This window comes from Suncus etruscus, chromosome X (genome assembly GCF_024139225.1).
Source record: "Suncus etruscus isolate mSunEtr1 chromosome X, mSunEtr1.pri.cur, whole genome shotgun sequence".
Taxonomy (NCBI): Eukaryota; Metazoa; Chordata; class Mammalia; order Eulipotyphla; family Soricidae; genus Suncus; species Suncus etruscus.
Genome location: NC_064868.1, coordinates 4338904 through 4361129, shown reverse-complemented (window position 1 = coordinate 4361129; position 22226 = coordinate 4338904). Strand labels below are relative to the sequence as shown.

Here is a 22226-nt window from a genome sequence, read left to right as displayed (position 1 = left end):
TTCAGTCGTTGGCTTCTGCTTCACATAATTTGAAATTTGTTGGTTGGTGCTAAGTGCACTTTTTAAGTGCGTGTCTTGGGTACATCGATTTGCCCTTCTGCCAACACTCTCAAAATTAGCCCTTGAATCAGCAGGAATGACAGTGATGTGTAATACTTAACATTTAACAATAATAAATGCCTTATGTTCCTGATCAGAGATGGCATCACTTAAAATAATTGTCTGGTAAATAATGTCTTATCTGGACCTAAATGTTCTTGGGAAAATATTCAGAGAATTATTCCAAATTGCTTGATTTTGACTTTACATGTTTTTCTTGTCTTGTGAGGGAGATTAACAAACTTCAAATTGTCCCTAACTTTTCAGTTTACTGGAAAAATTAAGCTAAAATTAATGACTTAAAAACAATTTCTGAGCCCTTTATTGATGGCAGTCAACAATATTGCTTTTAACCCTTTCGAGAAGTTAGTCTTACTTTTTGATATATGATCACTGTAAAATTAAATTATTCATGAATGGGATTCAGGCATATACTGTTTAGTACTATTCTTTTTGAAAATACTACAATATAGAATACCTACAAGAACACATTTTTCAAAGACACCATGTTTTTTTATGATCCGGATACTAGTAGATGGACTATAAATATTCTATAGATATCCTGTTCACTCAAGATATATCCAGTATACCTCAACCACCTTGAGTATACAAAAAATCCAGTGCCTCTGTAGTAAGCAATGTGAAAAGATAAGATGGTAGGTGTGAGCTAGAGAGAAAAAGGCATTCATTTCCCAACAGAATATAATTGTTCTTTTCAGTGTTACAAAACACAGAAATTAGGCTGGCTGACCACTGTGGAGTATGAGATAGTGACTCACTCTAAACCATAGAGCTGTGTGTGAGTACACACTGCACCATTTCTCCAGCATAATCCAGTGCCTACTGGTTGGTCTCAAAAGACTCCCCAATGTAGCTCTCCTCAGATCTTAAAGGCAAATGAGTACCAATTCCATACTGAATCACTTGTGCACATGGCTAGAGAGTATAGTCTAAATTACCGACAATCATGACTGTTTTTCAACTTTTTCAGAAAGCCTGGCTGAATGTTGAACCATGGACTCTGAATGTCATCTGAATCTGAATGGCCTTTCTATGGTATCCAGTGTGTACAGGAGGAATTTCTGAACTTCAAACACCCATTTCTTTCTAGTGCCTCATCAGTTCCAGAGTTTCTAACTGTTGTGCCTTTGTCTTTATTAACAGAATTGTAGAAGTTATCTGAGGGTTTATGTTAGATTACCTTTTTTCTAGCAATTGTTGCATTACTACCTCTTAAGAGACTTTTTTGGTCCCTCCCTAATTCCATATCACTGAATTCTCTTACCACTTGAAAAAAGAAGAGCTAGTGTGGGCAAGTTGTAGGGTCTTATTTGACTGTGCTTAAGAAATACTGCTTTGGAAAAGCTGTTTTATTTTACCAGGCTGGTGCACTTATGATGCTCTGAAAATTCTGTATCTTTTAGTCTCTGGTTTTTAAAGTTCAGTTATACAAGCATTCTCATTCAATCATGAAACAGCAATATGTTTGAATGTATCACTGATGCAGGTAGGTGACAAAATAGTCAACCAAGAAGGAAATAAATTTTCCCTTTTTATGCAATTATGTCATACTAAAGTATTAAAGAATTCAAATTATAATAATTAAAGTAATTCAAGTCAAAATATATTCACTAATTAAAATTATAAATTCTATTTAGTAATTATTAATTAAATTATTTTAAAATATTAAAATGTATTTAATATATAGCTTAAATAAACTCCTTTTATTTGAGTTAAATAAAAGCATTTATTACCAAATTGATTTCTGTACATTGTTATGGCAATGCTATATGTATTAAGAAAATGAAATTTTCTAAAATCAAGTGGATATATATGCTTTGGGAAACCCAAACAGGAAATCACTATTTCTAACATAACCAATTTAAATCAATATTTTCTAATTGACTAAGATATAAAATATAATTTAAAAAAAGCTTATTACACTGGTGGTGCAAATTACTAGTGATTCCTATTTTTCTTTTTATTTCTCAAACCATTTAACCATACAAAATTTTTAAAATGGAACTTTGAACATGATGTCTAAAAAATTCTTCCAGAGGTGTCTTGACATTTTGCACATCAATCATATTTTATCTTGAAAAGTTGTACAGTATAATTAACAAGTTGCCAAATGGTGACAAGTTTAGTATAATTATGGATTGGGTCCACTGAGTAACCTACGGTTCTTAAAAAACAAGGTGGACTGTTTATGGCTCAAAGGGAACAGGTCAGGGAGGATGCTGAAGCAAGTGGAGGCCAGTTTGCAGCAGGAGCATCAAGATTTCTTGCTCTTGTATGAACAGTATTTTACTCAGTCACCCTGAATAACTGCCCTGGCTAGGCCACTATTTATTCTTTTTGTGATGCTCTCAATAGGTACTTGCTTAATTAATTTCCTCTCCCACTTAATACAGGCATGTATAGGTACAGTTAAGATACTTATGCTAAGGTCCCAGTATGTCCCATAAGCAGGGATGGGAACAAGGAACCTCAAAGAGAGTCAAGGATTTGACTCTGGTCCATAAGAAGAGGAGGGTGTGTGTGCCTCTTTGATGTTTTATTGAGTTAATTTTTTTTTGTTTTTCGGGCCACACCCATTTGATGCTCAGGGGTTACTCCTGGCTAAGCACTCAGGAATTGCCCCTGGCTTGGGGGGACCATATGGGATGCCAGGGGATCAAACCGCGGTCCTTCCTTGGCTAGCGCTTGCAAGGCAGACACCTTACCTCTAGTGCCACCTAACCAGCCCTGAGTTAATATTTTTCTTAATTTTTTTCTTTTTGATTTTTGTACCAAACCTGGCTATGTAAACAAAAGCTTACACCAGGCGGGTCTTGGGAGAATATATGGGGCAGCAGGGATGAAGCCATGGTTGGCTATGCACAAGGCAAGCATCCTACCTACTGCACTGTCTCTTGCCAGCCCTCAGTTAATATTTTTCTCCATTAACATAACCATGATTCTAAGGCCACAGAATCAGCCTCACTGCCAAATAGCATTGCAAGATTCTTTCTGTGCTCATTTAAAACCAATAACCCTTTGAATCTTCAAAACCTAGTTCTGGTAACTAGGGTTAAATTCAAGTCAACACAGATTTCATAAAATCAAAATTCTTTGAAGTTTTCATTTAAAAATCATGTATCTTGGGAACCAGAGAAATAGGATGGTGGCCACTGTATTTATTTTACTAAGTTAACCCAGGTTCAATCCCTGGCACCACATATGGTCTCCTAAGCCCCATGAAGAGTGATTCCTAAGTGCAGAGCCAGGAGTAAGCCCTGAGCACTGCTGTGTGTGGCTCCAAATGAAAACTAAACAAGTCATGTAACTAAACTGGGCAACATGTACAAATGTTCGTTTTCCTTCTCCAAACTTTCTTAAAAGAAAGTTCTGTGGCTTTCTCCCTGGCATATCAGGATATTTCATCTTATCTTGCCACTATAAGCAAAACTGAGTATGATAGACAGCCATAAAGTTGTTGATTTCTGTGATAACTAATTACCAATGAGTCAACCACAGCCATACTCTAAGTTCAGTTGCTGTTCTTGTCATTCTGTCTCTGTCCAACTTTACAGGATGTATTCATACTCCTTTCTTCATATATATAATATATAATTTATTTAAGCACTCTTGTTATAAAAATGTTTATAGTTGGGTTTCAGTTCCCTTGGTTATTTTACATAACTGCTCAAAATACTAGATACTGGGGCCTGAGAGATAGTACAGCCAATAAGGTGCTTGGCCTATACACAGCTGACCTACGTTTGATCCCTAACATCTCATAAGGTCCCCCTAAGCATTGCCAGGAGTAATTCCTGTGTGCAGAGCCCAGAGAAACCCCTGATGATGGCTCAAAATCAAAATTCAAATGAAAATTAAACATAAGTTATTTTGTTCTTTTAACTCAAACTGGTAAGCTTCCTCTCTTTGTTCTATCAAGAAATCTTTCTAGTAGAATAAACTTGTAAATACCCTAGAAAGTCAGTGTAGGTGTGACAAGCAATGTTGACACAAGGAATGGGACTGTCTCAAGAATATGTTGGCTGTGGGAAGGACACTCTGCTATTTTATAAACATATTTTACTCTAATACCCACAGAAAGGGTGTAGTGGCATCTGTAAGGTGTGGTGGGAAAAAGGGAAGGGGAAGGGAAGGAAGGAAGGAAGGAAGGAAGGAAGGAAGGAAGGAAGGAAGGAAGGAAGGAAGAAAGAAGAAAGAAAGAAAGAAAGAAAAAAGAAGAGAGAAGAAAGAAAGAAAGAAAGAAAGAAAGAAAGAAAGAAAGAGAAAGAAAGAAAGAAAGAAAGAAAGAAAGAAAGAAAGAAAGAAAGAAAGAAGAAAGAAAGAAAGAAAGAAAGAAAGAAAGAAAAGAAAGAAGAAAGAAAGAGAAAAAGAAGAAAGAAAGAAAGAAAGAAAGAAAGAAAGAAAGAAAGAAAGAAGGAAAGAAAGAAAGAGAAAAAGAATAAAAGAATCAAACAAAGAAAGAAAGAAAGAAAGAAAAGAAAGAGAAAGAAAGAAGAAAAAGAAAGAAAGAAGAAAGAAAAGGAAAGAGAGAAAGTAAAAGAAAAAAATCAATAAACTGGAGCCAGATGGATAATATAGTGGGTAAAGCACTTGCTTTGCAAGGCCTATCTGAACTCCTATATGATCCCTGAGCCCCATCAGGACTGACTCCTGAGTTTAGAGCCGGGAGTAACCCTTCGGCATCACTGGGTGTGATCCAAAACTCAAATGAAATGGAATGGAATGGAATAAACTTTGGCAAGTGAGAGTACAGGAGGTAAGCTTCTCTTACATGTAGTGGACCCAGGTTATAACCCCACATATCAAATATATAGTCCCCAAAGCCCCATGAGGAATCACTCCTGATACACTCACAAGTAGCCCAAGCACACAAAAGAAATAAACAATGCATGTTAAGAAATAGTAATTTTGGATAAATGTAGATATGTCCCTAGTGTCTCATGGGAGAAAGGGTGTTGATCAGGAGCAATTCCACATGCCTCTGATGAAAGGATTCCCATACTCCTGGGAAGATATTATAGAATAAGACAAGCCCAAAGGCTTGGCTTTATACACTTGAAAATTTTTATGCCAGAGATAATGGTCTAAATTGAAGATTTGATATTTAATGAACCTTTGGGAATTTTAGCTGCTTCTGTGGGAGGTTCCTTTAAACCAGAGGTCTCAAACTTGTGGCCCACGGGCCGTTTGCGGCCCTCCGTACAACATTTTGTGGCCCTACCCTAGAGGAATCGTTTTTTTGTTTTGTTTTGTTTTAGTTGTTTGGGTCACGCCCCCCCCAATGTTCAAGGCTTACTACTGACTTTGCACTCAAGGTCATCCCGGCTTTGCCTCCTGAGGTCCCCAGGTAGATTGAGTTTGAGACCCCTGCTATAGAAATCTATTTGAGACAAAAGTTTTTCACTCACCTTTTTCTTCTAATTACTGTTCAGCTTTCGGGACATACTTCAGTTCACTCTTAATATTCTGAATCTCTGATAGGTTGACTGCAGGTCCAGGAAGCTTCTTCGCTCCCGGAATTGGTTTCTTCTCCTCTTCTGAGGTGGGAGGAGCTCCCTGAAGAGAAAAGAAAAACAGATGGATTCAGTTCATTGAAAAAAGAGTTTATATTTCCAGGTCATAGAAATGGGTCAGGAAAAATTTTAAAATAACGTCAGACAATAGAACTGATATTATCAATGGAGGCAGGGAAATAGAATGGAAAGGTGCTATGCACAGTGACAAAGGGATATTGGCACTATGGTGATGAGTGTGTTGTGGTAACAGTGTACCCCTAAAACATATACTCTTGCAAAAACTATTATTGCCTCAATGTAAAATATAACCCTGTGTTGTGAAATCACCACACACACACACATATTTCCACCCCCAGGCAAACAAATCGGATGCAGGTAGCTGGAAGGGTTAATATACCAAGATAGTCAGGAGAGAGTCATGGAGTCAGTGGCTTTTCTCTCATGGTTTCTCTGCACACCAAAGCCAGACTGACTTTATTCTTAGTACAAAACTCAACCAGGTGAGGGAAGGTGAAGTAAGATCAGGTGCAGTTTTACATATCAAAAATCTAGGTAAAAGGAAAAGAGGAAATTGGGGGGATGCCTTTGTTTTAGGTTAATAGCTGGGTGTCATATTATAATTCCACCCATTCTTTTCAAAACAAAGCAAAAAATGAGAAAGGCTACAAAAGTTTTATTCTTTTGTGCTCTGCCAGAGGCAGGAACCCCAGATCAGAAATTATAAAATGTAGTTGTTATTTTGAATAGGCCCAGTAAAAGTTGGCTGTAAAATCATCAAAGGTTAGGCTTTCTATCAGGTACCAGGGGAGGGAGAAAATCTGAGGGCAGGTTCCAACCTCAGTGTGGTCACCGCTATGGTTGGCGTTTGGGGGCTGCAGCAAATTCTTGCAGCTACCAGGGGAGGGAAGAGACCTTGGGGCTGCTGCGTAAAGATGGGACCTTGCGTTTTCTCACAGGGATCAGGGGAGGGAGGAGACCTGAGTGCTGGCTCAGACCTCTGTGGTGGTTTCCATTGTCTGATCTCAGGGCCACACTCCAGAGAAGGGACCCAGCCCCACGCCACAGGTGACAAAGGAGGGCTGAGACCCGAGGCAGGACTAAACCCTGCTAGGCCACCGCCATTTCTCCCGACCTCCTCCCCACCCCCCACCATCTCTCCAGCCTAGTGAGTCTGTATACTGTACATGTCTAAGCAGACCAGATCTAACACTTACTTCCCTCAGATAATCAACAGCCCATAAAACACAACAGCAAAACAAGGAAGTAGCTTGTAATACCACTGCCATACTTCGACAAGCTCACTCAAATGGGAAAAATAAAATCAAAATAATATACCTCCAATCACTTCTACCATAGTAATTTCAGCATATCACTTTATTAAACAATCCAAAACTTCAACACTCTAAGCCACCAAATGCAAAGAAATATGGGTAAACTAAGGAATACTTTAGCAGCTGGGGATATAGAAAGAAATCCTAGCAAGTTTCCAAGCTCACTAAAATGCATATGCCTAATAGATGAGGAACTAAAAGTGGCAATAAATGCCATAGCAATAGAAATCAAAGAATCACTGACCAGTGAGATTAAGAAATCCATAGATGAACAATTCAACAAATTCAAAGAAAGACTCTTAAAGAAGATGAGAGAATCCATACAAATGAAATTAAGGGAAATAAAAAACATCTTATCAAGCCCTGAAAGCAGAATTACATGGCATAGAAGAACTTGAAAAAAATATGAACCAAAAATGACAAAGAAGCAAATAAGGAAATAAGAGGTAAAGCACTGGAAGAAAATGTTAGGTGTTTAATGAACAAAGGCAAATGAAATAATCTACGAATTGTAGTAATACAAGAAGGGTAGGAAATAGGGAAAGGGGAAGAACTAGGAGTGAGGGAAATAATAGGAGAAAACTTTCCCACCCTCTAGAAAGAGGCACCATACAAATCCAAGGGGCAAAAAGAGAACCTAATAAAATACACTTTAATAAACCAAAACCAAGACATATAGTAATCTAAATGACAAAAAAGAGAAAGATGAATTCCTTAAAGGTATAAGGGAGAAAAAAAACCCTCAAGTACAAAGGAAGGAACATAAGAATTAAACCAGATCTTCGATTTGAAACAATTCAAGCAAAAAGACAGTGGAATGACATATTTAAACTACTGAATAAAAGAAACTTCCAACCTAGAGTCCAATACCTGGGAAAACTCTCATTTATATGGTAGGCAGGACTAAAATCATTCTCAGACAAAAAAGAACACACATTATTTGTGCAAACCAAACCGACTCTATCAATAATCTCCTTAAACGTCAATGCACTAAACTCTCCCATTAAAAGACACATATTAGAGGATTGGATCAGAAAAACAAAAACCGGATTTCTGTTGTCTGCAAGAAACTCACCTAAAAGTACAAGATAGACAGAGACTTAAAATAAAAGGTGGAAATTAATTATTCAAGCCAATGGAAAACAAAAAAGCAGGAATGACCATTTTTATATCAAACAAAATTACATTCAACCTCAAGAAAGTGATCAAAGACAAAGAGGGTTACTACTTACTAATCAGGGGAACACTAGATCAAGAAGTACTAAACTCTGGTCAACATTTATGCACCAAATGCAGAGCCAGCAAATTATGTAAGGTAGTTGCTCGCAAACCTGGAGAAATATATGGAAGGAAATGTGATAGTAGTAGGAGACTTCAACACACCATTATCACCACTAGACATATCCACTAGGCAGAAAACTAGCAAAGACATAAGAGCCCTAAATGAGAAACTAGAAAAACTAGGACCAATGGACTTATACAGGCCCTTCACTCCCAAAAAGCAGAATACACATTCTTCTCAAGTGCACATGGAACTTTCTCTAGAATAAACTATGTCTTAAGGATAGAAATCTAACATACACAAAGTCACAAACATAAGGTTTATTAGAAACACCCTATCATATCACTATGCAACAAATCAAGATTGACTGTAAAAAGAAGCTGTGGAGAAAATCCATCACCTGGAGATAAAACAACATCTTGCTCAACAACAGCTGGATCAAAGAGGAAATCAATGAGGAAATAAAGATTCCTTAAGACAAATAATAATGAAGAGACAAATGTCAAAATCTGTGGGACACTAAAAAAGCAGTAATTAGAGGGACACTCATAGCAATACAGGCCTATGTCAGGAAAGAGGAAAATGACAAAATCAACAGTCTAAAGGGACACATTAAGGATCTGGAAAAACAGCAGCAAAGAAACCCAAACACAGCCAGAAGACAAAAAAAAATAATAAAAATCAGAGCAGAAATAAACAACATAGAAACAAAGAAAACAATACAAAAAAGTCAATGAGCCCAGGAGTTGGTTTTTCGAAAGAATAAACAAGTTAGACAAATCACTGGCAAGACTCACCCCAAAAAGGGAAAACACCCAAATAAATAAGATCACAAATGAAAGAATATAACAGAACCCCAAGAAATCCAATATATCATGAGGGCTTATTATGAACAACTGTACTCATTTAGGTTAGAGAACCCAGAAGTATCCTACAGATTTCTGGAAAAATATCTTCTGAGACTGGATAAGGAGGATGTAGAAAGCTTAAACAGGCCAATCACATCTAAGAGAATTGAAATAGTAATTAAGAAACTCCTGAAGAACGAAAGTCCAGGAAGTTGTTTTTACAGGTGGGTTCTATCAAACATCCTGAGAAGAATTACTACCATTGATCCTCAAGCTCTTCCAAAACATTAAAAAGACAGAAATCCTTCCTAACTCCTTTTATAAGGCTAATATCACACTCATTTCCAAAAATGGCAAAGACATCAAATCGCCATGAAAAAAAAAACTACAAACCAATCTCACTAATGAACATAGATGGAAAAATCCTCAACAAAATCTTAGCAAAACAAATCCAATAATAAATGAAAAAGATCATACACCGTGGCCAAGTGGGTTTCATCCTAGGGATGCAAGGATTGTTTAACATACACAAATCAGTCAGCATCATACAACACATCAACAAAAAGAAAGACAAAAATCATATGATTATATCAATCAATGCAGAGAAGGCATTCAACAAAATCCAACACCAATTCATGAAAAAAAAAACACTCAGCAAAATAGGCCTGGAAGGAACCTTCATTAGGATAGTTACAGCTATGTACAAAAAGCCCACAACCAACATTATCCTTAATGGGAAAAACTATAAGCATTTCCACTAAGGTCAGGAACTAGGCAAGGCTTTCCACTCTCTCTGCTCCTAGAAATAGCAATCAGACAAGATATGGGAATCAAAGGAATCCATATAGGGAAAGGGGAAGTCTAACTATCCCTTTCTGCAGATGATATGATGATTTACATTGAAAACCCTAAAGAGTCCACAGTAAAACTCCTAGAAACAATTAACCAATACAGCAAAGTAGCCAGCTACAAAGTTAATGCACAAAAGACAGTAGCATGATTGTACACAAATAATGAAGCAGAGGAAAAAGAGATTAAGGAGTCAGTCCCATTTAAAATAGTATCCAAAATTATCAAGTACCTGGGAAATAACCTTACAAGAGAAGTGAAAGACCTGTACCATGAAAACTTCAAAACACTTCAGAAAGAAATTGAAGAGGACCTAAGGAAATGGAAGAACATCCCAGGCTCATGGGTAGATAGAATCAACATTGTCAAAATTACTATCTTACCTAAACTTCTATATAGATTTAATGCAATCCCTTTCCAAATTCAGACATCATTTTTAAGGACTTAAAACAATCAATTATAACATTCAGATGGACCACAAAAGATCCTGGTTAGCCAAATCCATACGGAAAAACAAGAAGGTGAGTGGCATTTCTTTACCTAATCTGAAGCTTTAATATAAAGACATAGTGATCAAAACAGCATGGTACTAGAACAAAGATAGAGTCTCGACCAGTGGGTTAGAATAGAATATCCAGGGATATACCCCCAAATATATGGTCAATTAATATTTGACAAAGGAGCCAAGAACTTGAAATGAAACAAAGACAGTCTCTTCAACAAATGGCATTGAAACAACTAGTTAACCCCCTGTAAGAAATTAAGGATTGATCCATAGCTCACACCCTACACAAAAGTCAACTCAAAATGTATTAAAGACCTTAAAATTAGACATGAAACTAAAGTTTATTGAGAAAAAAATAGGCAGAACACTTCAAGACTTATATATCAAAAAAGTCTTTGCTGATAGAATGCCAATGGCAAGAACTTTAGCATCAAACCTAAATAAATGGGACTACATCAAATAAAAAGTTTCTGCATGGTGAAAGAAACCCTGATTAAAACTAGAAGACAGTGGCCAGAGAGATAGCATGGAGGTAGTGTTTGTCTTGCATGCAAAAGGATGTTGGTTCGAATCCCAGCACCCCATATGTCCCCAGTGCCTGCCAGGGGTGATTTTTGGGCGTATAGCCAGGAGTAACCCCTGAGCACTGCTGGGTGTGACCCAAAAACCAAAAATAAAATAAAATAAAAATAAAAATAGAGGACAGCTAATGGAATGAGAAAAAATTCTGCACTCAACACATTAGATAAAGGGTTGATATCTAGGATATATAAAGCACTCCGAAAAGTGAGCTCCAAAAAATCTAATAAAGCCATAGAAAAATGGGGATAAGAAATGAATAGATACTTCTCCAAAAAAATCAACAAATGACCAATAGACACATGAGAAAATTTTCACCGTCACTCATCATTAGGGAAATCCAAATCACCTTACACCAGTGAAGATGGCACACATAAAAAAAAACCTGACCAATCTCTGTTGGTGGAGATGAGGTAAGAAAGGAACTCTCATCCACTTCTGGTGGGAATACTGCCTGGTCCAATCCCTATGGAAAACAGTATGGAGGTTGTTCAGGAAATTCAGAATTGAGCTCCCGTATGACTCAGCAACCTCACTCCTAGGTATCTATCTCCAAGACAGAAGGACATTGATCCCAAAGTATGTATGCACTCCACTGTTTATCTCAGCACTCAGCACAATAGCCAAGATTTGAAACCAACCTCAATGGCTAACAACAGATGAGTGTATCATGAATATGTGATACTTATACACAATGGAACACTGCATAGCAATTAGAAACTATACAATAATGGATTTTGCAGCAGCATAGATGTATCTAGACAATAGTATGTTAAATGAAGTAAGACAGAAGAAAAAGGATAAATACAGAATGATAGCACTTATCTGAGGGATCTAGAATATATACCATATATAAATATAATACTCCATGAACTAATACAAAGGGTAGAAACTCCAAGCACCATAGTTGGCAGCATATAGTGAGAACTGTTCAAATGAAGTAGAAGAGGGGCAACACAAAGCCTCAGCTATCCATTATAGGATATAGAATCCAGCAAGAACAGAAACAGTAGTTTAGAATGAGTAGGTATGCAATCAACCTCTACCTACAAAGGCCTATAATAACGTCCTAATGTATTTACACACAGAAACCAGTGCAGAATATGATAGGATGTCAGGACTCCCACCGCAGTGATTACTAACAATATGTTTTAATGCCTCGATTTTACCAGGTATAATAAAATAATGCTTCAGCCTCTTTGTCCACAATTGTTCTTGGAAATAAAGTGTGGACACCCTAATTTTATGCCTTGGTGCTCAATCATACTAGATATCACATACGGTGCTCATTATGACAATATCAATAAAATACTCCAATTTACCCATTTACTTTTGTTTATGTCTTCTATTAGGACCTAAAGCACATGATCATTCAGACCAGTAAAACTGACAACGGTGTACCACCGACTTATGTTACAGGTCCCACTCATCAAATACGTTTTTGCAAATTACCATTTCCTTTTTTTGATTTTCTCTATCTTTTTTCCTTTTTCTTCCCTACTTCCTCTTTTGTGCTCCCCTTTCTTCCTCTTCTTTATCAATTCAATCTATGTTAAATAATACCCTCACTGTCAGTTTCTTTTTAGGAAAGGATCCTCGGTACATAAGATGCAGCAGACAATACTACATGGGGCAGCCTGCTCTTATAGTTCTCACTGCCACATTGCTTACTACTCTAGACATGAAAACTATGCTTATCCTAAAATGCTCCAGCCACTATCTAACCCTTAAACCTGAATTTAGCCAAGTCTACACCCATCAGTGTTGAAGTGCCTAGAAATTGGAAAACTTTTCTATTCCAATGAATCGGCCCAATTTTTTAACTTATTTTTAGCATATTTACTTATCTTCCTTTTATAGTCTCTCTTCTCTCTTGTTTTCCCTTTCTTTCTCTCCTAATCTATATCTTAGCTAATTATCTTTTTTTAATTCAATTAGTTCTTAAAAGCTGACCCTCATGAGGGTCAGTCCTCCAACAACAACTTAAGAATAGATCACTAATATCTGTCTTTATGTGGGCATGAGTTAGTAGACAGTGGACTCCTCTATGATTGCCAAACTTAAAATGTAAACGATCCATGCCTACAGTGTATATAGCCCCTCTTATATATTATGCATCCTCCCCTTCAGAAATCCTTCTATGCTTTCCTCCCCCTATCCTGATCCAATATCCTTCCTATTTAACCTTCTTTACCCTCAGTTCTTAACTAATTATGTACCAAGACCGAACTCCTGCCCCAATAAGCTACCACCCAGCTCCCAAAAAGAAAGGACACCTCTCAGCCCCACATCTCATGCTCCAGCAAAAAACTACAAATGACACTCCTGCTGACCCATGCTTTGTGATCCTTCTTCTCACCCCCCCAAATGTTGCATGCTACCAGATTCAGCTCCAGAAAAACCTACCTGATCCCTTATTGCTGCAAATCATTTCTCAAACTCAACAAGACCATGGTCTTGTGATGAAAATGTGGCCTGGATTTCACCCCCCACAAGAATATCTCAAAAGACTTAATGGTGAAGCCTATATTTCATTTATATGTTTAATACCTCTATAATAATATCTCTTAGTCTGTTTATTCCCAAATGTAAGGTAGCCTCTTACATCACTTTTTTTCTTTAATTACTTTTTAAATTTTATTTTTATTTATTTCATCTATCATATATTTTTCCTTAACTCCATCTGTTTTGGTTCTGCTTGGTACAAAAACTTACAAGAAAAAGTCTTGCCTGCGATAAGAGTTCAGGTCCAAATCAGGGCATAGAGATTGTGCAGCCTGTCATTCTTACCTCCAAATGCACCAGTAATATAACATGGCACCTTTCCTTTTTGCAAATGCCTACTAAAAAGGGGAATTTTAAGTATAGAAACAAGCTCTTATCTACTAGGGATAAGAACTCATACATTTTATAATACAAGGGCACCTCCCACTCTGAACATGTGTCATGTGGACCCAACTTAGACTCCATGTGATCAAATAGTGACTATCCAATACCAAACCCTAAGTCCCGGACATAGAACTGACACAGTTCCCTGCAACTGCACCAGGAACAAAACTCCCCCTGGGAAATTACAAATACTGCTCTGGCACCAAATTGCTCCAGTTTTGATATGATATCCTGGCAACAAGGAAGTGGCAATAACTTGATCTAAGAGGAGGTTTTCTTATCTCATCACCTAACAGTAAGATGAAATCAGAAGACATGTTGTCCTTTGATCTGTGCAATAAAACAAGACCACTAACTACAGAAGATTGACTTTGACGACCATAACTGGGCAGAACTTATCCTGGGACCAATAAGAAAGACCCTAGCCTAGGCTTCGGCCTAGAGTTTGTACAATAACCAAGACCTCTAATTCCAGAGGTCTGACTTTGACAACTGTGACTGAGCAGAACTTCTGGGACCATACTGAAAGACTCTATTCTAGGCTTTGTCCTAGGATCAGTTCAAAAACCAAGACCACCAATTACAGAAGACTGATTAAAACAACAGTAATGGAACAGAACTTCTAGAACCGTAAAGAAAGAAGCTATCCTAGGCTTTGTCCTATGATCTGTGCAAATACCAAGATCTCTTGTTACAGAGGCCTGATTTTATCATCTACAACTGAGCGGAAAGTTTCCTGGCACCATAAAAAAAACCTTGGGTTGTGAAGCTGTAGTTGTTGCCATGACAGCATGCTTCAAGGGCAGAGAAACCCTGTACCTCTTATGCCAAGGGAATTCTCTTTCTAATTTCCCCAATACTTACTGTGCCTATGCAAAAAAAAGGAAGAAAATAAAAGAACAAAACCTTGACACGCCTTCCTCTTTTTCTTTTTTTTTTTTTTTGTTCTCATGATTATTATTTGGTTGTTGTTTCTTATTGCTGTTGTGTTTTTTGTAGTTGCTGGTTTTGTTTTTTTGTTTGTTTTTTGTTTTTGTTTTTTTGTTACATTTTCCTTCTTTTTTCCCTTTCCTCTTTTGATTTGATATTTATAATCCTTAGACGGACTCCTCCTAGTTTTCTTTTCTTTCTCTTTTTACTTTGCCTTTTTTCTTTTCAAACAGAACCACATAACTTGAATCATCTTGTTCAGCCTCATAACTTGCAAAGGCAAAAAATGGATGGTACCAGGACCAAACAGTCATATGATTATTGAGTAGAAATAAAACATGATCAGACTGAAACTCCAAATCTAAAGTCAATGACAACAGAATTAACATCCAATCTACAAGCTATACAGAGGGGACCAGATACACTAACAAAGGAGGCAAAAAAAAGGCAAAGGAGGGTGATATAGGATGCATGCTAGGAACAGGGGTAGAGCAAGGACAACACTGGTGGTGGGAATTCCCCTGATTCATTGTCACTATGTACATTAAATATTACTGTGAAAGACTCGTAATTCACTTTGTTTACAATAAAAATTTAAAAATAACTTAAAAGCAAAAAAGCATCAAAGTTTAGATTGTATATATAATTCTCAAAACAGTCAGCTTTTTCCTTATCTTTGTCTTATTTATATCACAAATTGTATAGACTTTCCTAAACATAAACACTAGAACCTTTCTGCAGATATACTTAATTTGAAATTTCTTAAGCATTCTTATACTAAGCACTGTAATACAAGTCTATAGTATCCAAGTTCTTTTTCCATTGACTTCTGTAGACAATGACATTAAAACATTTTTGCAGGCATAATTTGATAATAAACTGCTATATAATATACACAATCAAGCATTGCAGCAATTGAGAAATGTTCACTAGGATAGCTGAAAACCATTAAAAATCTAACAACAATATGCATTTCCCTGGAACTGTGCAAACTAATTTTAAGCCACTAAAGTTGGATACATGATTATATGCTTGCAGTGGGGCATATAACAAGAAAGTATATATTAAAATTTATACAGGTAGAGCACACGTTTTAACCAGCAATATAGTGACTGACACAGATAGGATTGAGAGATTAACCTAGAAGAAAATTGCGGGAGATTCTGAAAACCACTTCTCAGCTGTGCTTCCACTTTGCTTGGATTCTCCATCTTCTCTTCCATCTTCTACTTCTGTGTAAGGCTGCTGAGGTCATCTGGGATGGAAAGGTCTTTGGTTCCTGAGCCGGAATCTGGGTGAGAAGACCTACTTATCTTCCTACTGTTGGTCCCCTTTACCTCAATACGTTATAATTAAACTTCAAGGAAATGAAAGAGAGAGTATGGGGGTTCAGGTACTTTCCTTGCATGCAGCCAACCCTGGTGTGATCCATGGCACCTCAATATTTCCACCACCACCGGTAGTGATGATCAAACACAGAGTTGGAAATAGCCCCCAGCATGACTGAGTGTGGCCCTGAAAACCCCTGCCAGTTTTTAAAAGAATTAATAATATCATATTATAATTCTAGCTGAATGACTTTCTCTTATTTCTTTAGAATATCTTTGGAGTTTCAAGATTACCCGGCACGTTTAAGATTGTTGAATGAAATTGGAATAGAATAGCCTTGCACGTGACTCAGACAATGCTAGAACATTGTCCAGTGTTTGATAATTAATAAAAATATCATTAATTAGATGGATTAATATTTCAAAGGAAATAGCATTCAAGATTTTATTTTATTTGATGTCAAACAATTTACCCAAAGAGCTGAGATCTGTAGATCTGTTCGTATGCAAAGGTTCCAAGAATTACATAATCTAGAAGTTTGCACTTTGAGGGGAGGGATGCAGAAATAGTCAGTGATATATCTGGGAAATAAATAAATAAAATGGGCATAAACTACCCTTTTTGGATATGGATGAGAGACCATGGCACAAAACAGACCGAGTCTGACCCTCCTGATTTTTGTTTGTGTTATTTTTTGTTTTGGGGTCATATCTGATAATGTTTATGGGTTACTTCTGCCTTTAGGAATTACTCCTGGCACTGCTCAGGAAACCATAGGAGATGCTGGGGATAGAACATGGGTTGGCCATATGCAAGGAAAATTCGTTCCTCACTATACTATGACTCCATATCCTTCCTGTTTTAAGCATTTGAAATTTCCTATTATTAAATATTTTCATGTTGTGGCAACTGTAGGGCAAGATATCTTATACTTACTTTGATGTTAGCACCACCAGCATCTGCTTCACAAGTTCAGCCACTCATTTGTTGACTATCATTTCATCCATTAAGCCCAAAAAGCAGCACAGTGACAAATCTATACACTTATGTATACAGCAATCACACATTAAAGTGACTAGAGTAAATAATAAGTTCAGCTGCTATCAATGGATCAGATCTCCAACCCATTGCTACAGAAGAACTTTGCTTGCCTCTTTGCAGCCCTGGAATAATGTATAGGAGACACTTTTAACAGGCAAGGCAGCCAAAAAACTGCTTCTGGGATCAGCTTACAGCAGGGCTGGGAACAGAGTGGCCCAGCTGCTGGGCCCTGAGGCAAGGCCATTGTCATACTGAGGTCAAGCTTCCCACAGCCCTTGCTACCAGATTCTCTGGAGAAGTGGGTCTGGGAGCCTGGGCACTCCAGTGCGAAGGCATTCTAGGTGGACAACTTTCCCTGGATATAGCCTGATTGACATGCTGCAGCCACCCAACATCACAGTCTGATGACCTTCCCATTCTTCTTTACAAGGGCTTTCCTAGACATATATATTGCAGTTCTAATCCCATCTTGGGGTGTGGTTTTTTAGAGGACCCAAACTTGCACTATTCTGACCAGAGACTGGCCAAGTTCCTAAGTGAACTAATATGGTTCCAGGACAAAAGAATCAAAACTGCATGTTTACCTCAGGTTCTAGGCATGTGCCCAGATGTGGTGCCAGCTTTGTTTGGCAACCCTGTAGCAGTGTTAGAGAACCTTCAAATTCAGAGGCTGTGTTTTGGCCCAATCTGGCTCCTAGGCCTAGTTCTCAAATTGGCGAGGGTTTCAAGGGAAAGGGAAGACTGTAGTTCTTCTACTAAGAGCTCATGGTTTTCCCTACAGTGACTTTGAGTCTGGCACAATACCGATGAGCTAGATTTCTTGTGTCACCCATAAGAAATGATAAAGTAGTTCAATGTAGATAGAATCCAAGTGTTATAAATATCTGGAAAATATTGTTCAATGCACACAGCTATAGGATGGGTTTCACTTCATTATGCATGCACATTCATCCGTATAAATGCACATTTAGAAGCAATCATTGAAACTGTTAAATATCTACTCGAAGGAAAATGTTTCCTCACTTATAAATGTTCCCAGGTTGTTAGGTGGGTAGATCTTAATAAAGACACATGAAGGAGAAAAATGTTTCCAATTCCTTCTGTTAAGTTTGCAAGTCAAACACATTCACTATATTTATAATATCAAAATGTGCTGTATTGGCACATTAAATATATAAAGCCAATGTATGAAGTTATGTAAACAGATTTCGTATATGAACATGCACAGGTAATGATTATATTTAATATGAGGCACTTTCAAGTCATTAAAATCTCAATGAACTGTATTTTTGTTTATCAACAGACTTTCAGCTTTTGATTTAGTATGGATTGCCTATCATGGAAAATTCTAAATACACATTGAATAAGTGCATATTAGAACTTTCATGGAAAGTGGAGAATTGTGTGCAGGCTTAACTGAATCTTCTTTCAACTATTAAAAGCATAATAGAAATCATATTTTATTTCTTCCATTAATTTATTATTATAAAATTATATTAAGGATATGAATCAGCAGGGTTCTGGCTAAGCCCATTTGGCCAATAAGGACATTCATTTTCCTTTTGTAAGTAGATATTTGACTCGGGGGAGGACATGGAAGGCATTATCCAGTTCAGACAAAGAGTTTAAGAGAAGCTTTAGCAGCCCCAGCACTGTTCCCAGTTTTACGAAAGGTTGTTGTCAAGGGAACAGATCTTTTTGGGGTGACCGAATATCTGTAGAATTTGTCAGAATGGTGAGTCATTTTCCAGTTATCTTGCCTTCCTCTCCCTTTTGACTACCAGATGTCCTATTGAGTTTTCTTCTCAACTCTTCTATGTGTGGAAAAATAGTCCGATGTAATAGTTCGCATCCAAACATGGGAGAGGAGAAACATGGAGGAAAATGGGATTAGAAATAAATAGGGATACAGGAAGAATCCCACTATTTCCCCTTCCAGCTCTGTGCCTATTTCTTACAACATGCTTCTCACTGTGACTCTTTGAAGAATGGAAGGAATTATATTTTGCAGACTTACACTCAGAAATACTTGAAAAAGTTCCAGTTATGGTAATGAGTTAATTGGCCAAGTTAAGTAGCATCAGAATTTTGTAACATAAAAGCATGGAACTGGATCTTTTCAACTTTATGTTTCAAAACTTTTATCTAACAGAGGTGACCTTGGGGTTGAAAATTCCAAAATCTTATGGTGTTTCAAGTATACTGACTCCTCCTTTCAGAATTCATTCTATTGATGGAAGGAATCTGGAATCACTAACTTGGGACCATGTCAGGAATAATTATTTATGGGGAAATGAAGGTTAAATTTAGGGTATTCAAGTTTTCTTTAAAAGGTGAAATGGTGAGGGCTGTTTTCTGGGGAAAAATACCAAGTGCCACCTGAAAACATTTTAAATGTTTTTTTTTTTTTCATTTTTAAAATAAATAAAACTTATAAAATAAAATAAGTGTTTTACTGAATTTTTCATATTGTATTAATGGCAAGCTCCAAAACCCTGCTTTTTTCTGTCTTCTTTTTTTTTATTTTTATTTTGATCATATTGGCTTACATATCTTTCACAGTAGTATTTTAGGTACATATTAATATTTAATCAAGGGAATACCCATCACCAAACTTGTCTTCCCCATCCCAGTTCCCTTTCTGCAACCCATATACCCCACCATCACCCCCCAGGCTGCTAGAGTAGATGGTCCCCTCTTTGTCTAGCTTACTATTAGTGGTCATATATCTGTTTGGTCCTGGTACCCTCGCTTGTTTCCCCCTCTATTTGAGAGGCAGAGCTAAATAATTTGAGTTATGTGGCAAGCCTTACTTTTTTATCAGAAACTGGACTATTCCGTTTTCATAGGAAAAGTCACAAGTAGAAAAGATGTATAAATATCTGGAGACAGTAATGTTTTTCTCTGTTTACAGAACTTATCAATTTTGGCCTCCATTTTAGAAGACTGAATATTTGGTCTTGGAGGGAAGGTAGAGAATTACTCTGAGGGAAGAAAAAAATTGATAGATTCCCTTGCTAAGTTCTTCTTTCTGACATACCCAGATATCAGGGCTCGCCGTTTGATCCATAAGTCATTTCTTATGTTTATTTCCTGTGTTCCAACTGGGGTTAATCACTAAGCTGAACAAAATGCATCATGCTTGGTACATCCAAGAGTATCAGAGAGGATATCACACACATCAGTCAACAAACTAGATGTGCAATTCTACATCTTCAAGTTACAGTGCCAGGCTCTTAAATCTGAATGAAATAAGTAAAAAGTTGGTTGATTGTTTCATTGTTCCCACCCACATAGGGGGGCATGCACCAGACGTGGTTTTTGCCTTCCTCGTGCAGTGTCTAATTTTTCCTCCCAAGAATTATTTGCCAAAAGGCCCGCTCAGAGAAGTCAATTATTGACCCTTTACATGGATTATTGGCTATAATTCTGTGACATTACATTTTCTCTTTATTTGAATTTTGTTCCTTTTCTTGTACAGAAATTCGGCTTTAGCTTCTCTTCACTCACAAAGGAATTTCGGTACCGAAGCCCGCCAAAAGCTCCCCGCTGGCTGGTCTATTTGTGAATCGTATTTCTAGTATAATCTGACACCAGTAGCTTGTTTTTCTGAGTCTAGCTCTATGATGGTAAACAATTATTTCTGTCCCCCAAAAAATATTTTTTCCGGCAACTATACAAACATCATAAATATTTCTGTCTCTCTCCTCCTGGTTTCTTGCAAAACCTGTTTTCTGCTTACCCAAAAACACTTCTACCTCCAACTCTAGCAGGGCTCTTTCTCACCTAGAGGATAGTCATTTTGATATGTAGATTCTAGGCCTGGTCCCTATTGTGCTGCTTCTCCTACTCTTTGTTTTCCCTGACCACACCCTGCAGACCAGAGCCCGTGCTTAAAATGTCATCAGCTGAAAAATAAATTTGTCTCTCATCCCTTGGACGGGGGTCCCCATACAATTCATTTTGTGTGGTCTCATTTATTTCACTTTCATATTTCATATTTGTCCGCCTTGTGTATCCGCTTATTCCCAGTGAGAATTATCTGACCCACTAAGGTTTTGCTTAGGGATGCAAACACGTCCCCAGCATTTCATGACTGGCTGAGAACAACTACCCAAGAGATGACTATTGATACTATATGATGAATCCCTGACCAACATTTATTCATATCTTCTGTCCAAGAGTTGACTCTCACCTTGCATGTCCACTGCTGATCAGGACCTGGGCATTTATTCATGTATTTATTATGCAGTCCAGGGATAAAGCACAGAGCCTCACATACAAAGGAATTGCTCTACTGCTCAGCAATAAACCACAAATGCTGATTTATTTTACAGGGGCAATAAAGCCATACTCAGTGGTACTCCAGAAGCTATGTAGGGATCAGAAGCTATCTAGGGATCAGCCCCAGGGCTTGCAAATGTTAGGCATGTGCTCTCAATCACTGGAGTTGTCCCCCAGTCTCCTGGTCAAGATTTGAGAAGACCAAGACGTGACTAGCTTCTGCCAGTGGAAGTTTACCTCACCTCCTCTGTTTCTGGAGTACTTTCTTTTCTTCTTGGGGGTTGTCCGGCTCCTGGTCTAAAGGCCCCCATTGGTATATTAATATTTGCCTAAAGGAGAAAACAGGGAAGATTTAGTGCAGAAAATAGCAATGACGTTCCGAGGCTATAATCTTTGCAAGGAACAAAAACATCAGAAGAGTACATCTTCAGAGCTCTTTACCTTAGAAAATTGCTGTAATGAGAATATAAAAATATGCAAAGGGAAATTTGACTGCCATTTATTACAGCGTTCTTGTACTCCTCCTGAAGTCTGCTTGGTGATTTCATAAATTCCTTTTAGAGGGAAGAATCTGAAGGCAGTTGTTCTGACTGTTGCCCCCTGCGGAGCTTAATAGTCTTCCCCTTTGCCATGAAGGAAAACATAATGATGGGGAGGGAGGAAGCAGCATCCCCAGAGGCCAGCCTACACTTTAGCCCATCCTCCTGTTCCTTCAGATTTACT

General features: G+C 37.6%; 1 protein-coding gene across 1 annotated transcript in view; it reads right to left on the bottom strand.

The window, feature by feature from the left end:
* Nucleotides 1–5532: 5532 nt before the first annotated feature.
* SMPX (small muscle protein X-linked) overlaps nucleotides 5533–22226 on the bottom strand; it is a 31454-nt gene continuing 14760 nt past the window's right edge. The window contains exons 2-3 of the mRNA XM_049767445.1: nucleotides 21746–21832; nucleotides 5533–5676 (exon numbers count right to left, since the gene is read on the bottom strand). Of these exons, the coding sequence (XP_049623402.1) occupies nucleotides 5542–5676; nucleotides 21746–21832 (222 nt within the window). The 3' untranslated portion in view covers nucleotides 5533–5541. The remainder of the gene's footprint in view (nucleotides 5677–21745; nucleotides 21833–22226) is intronic.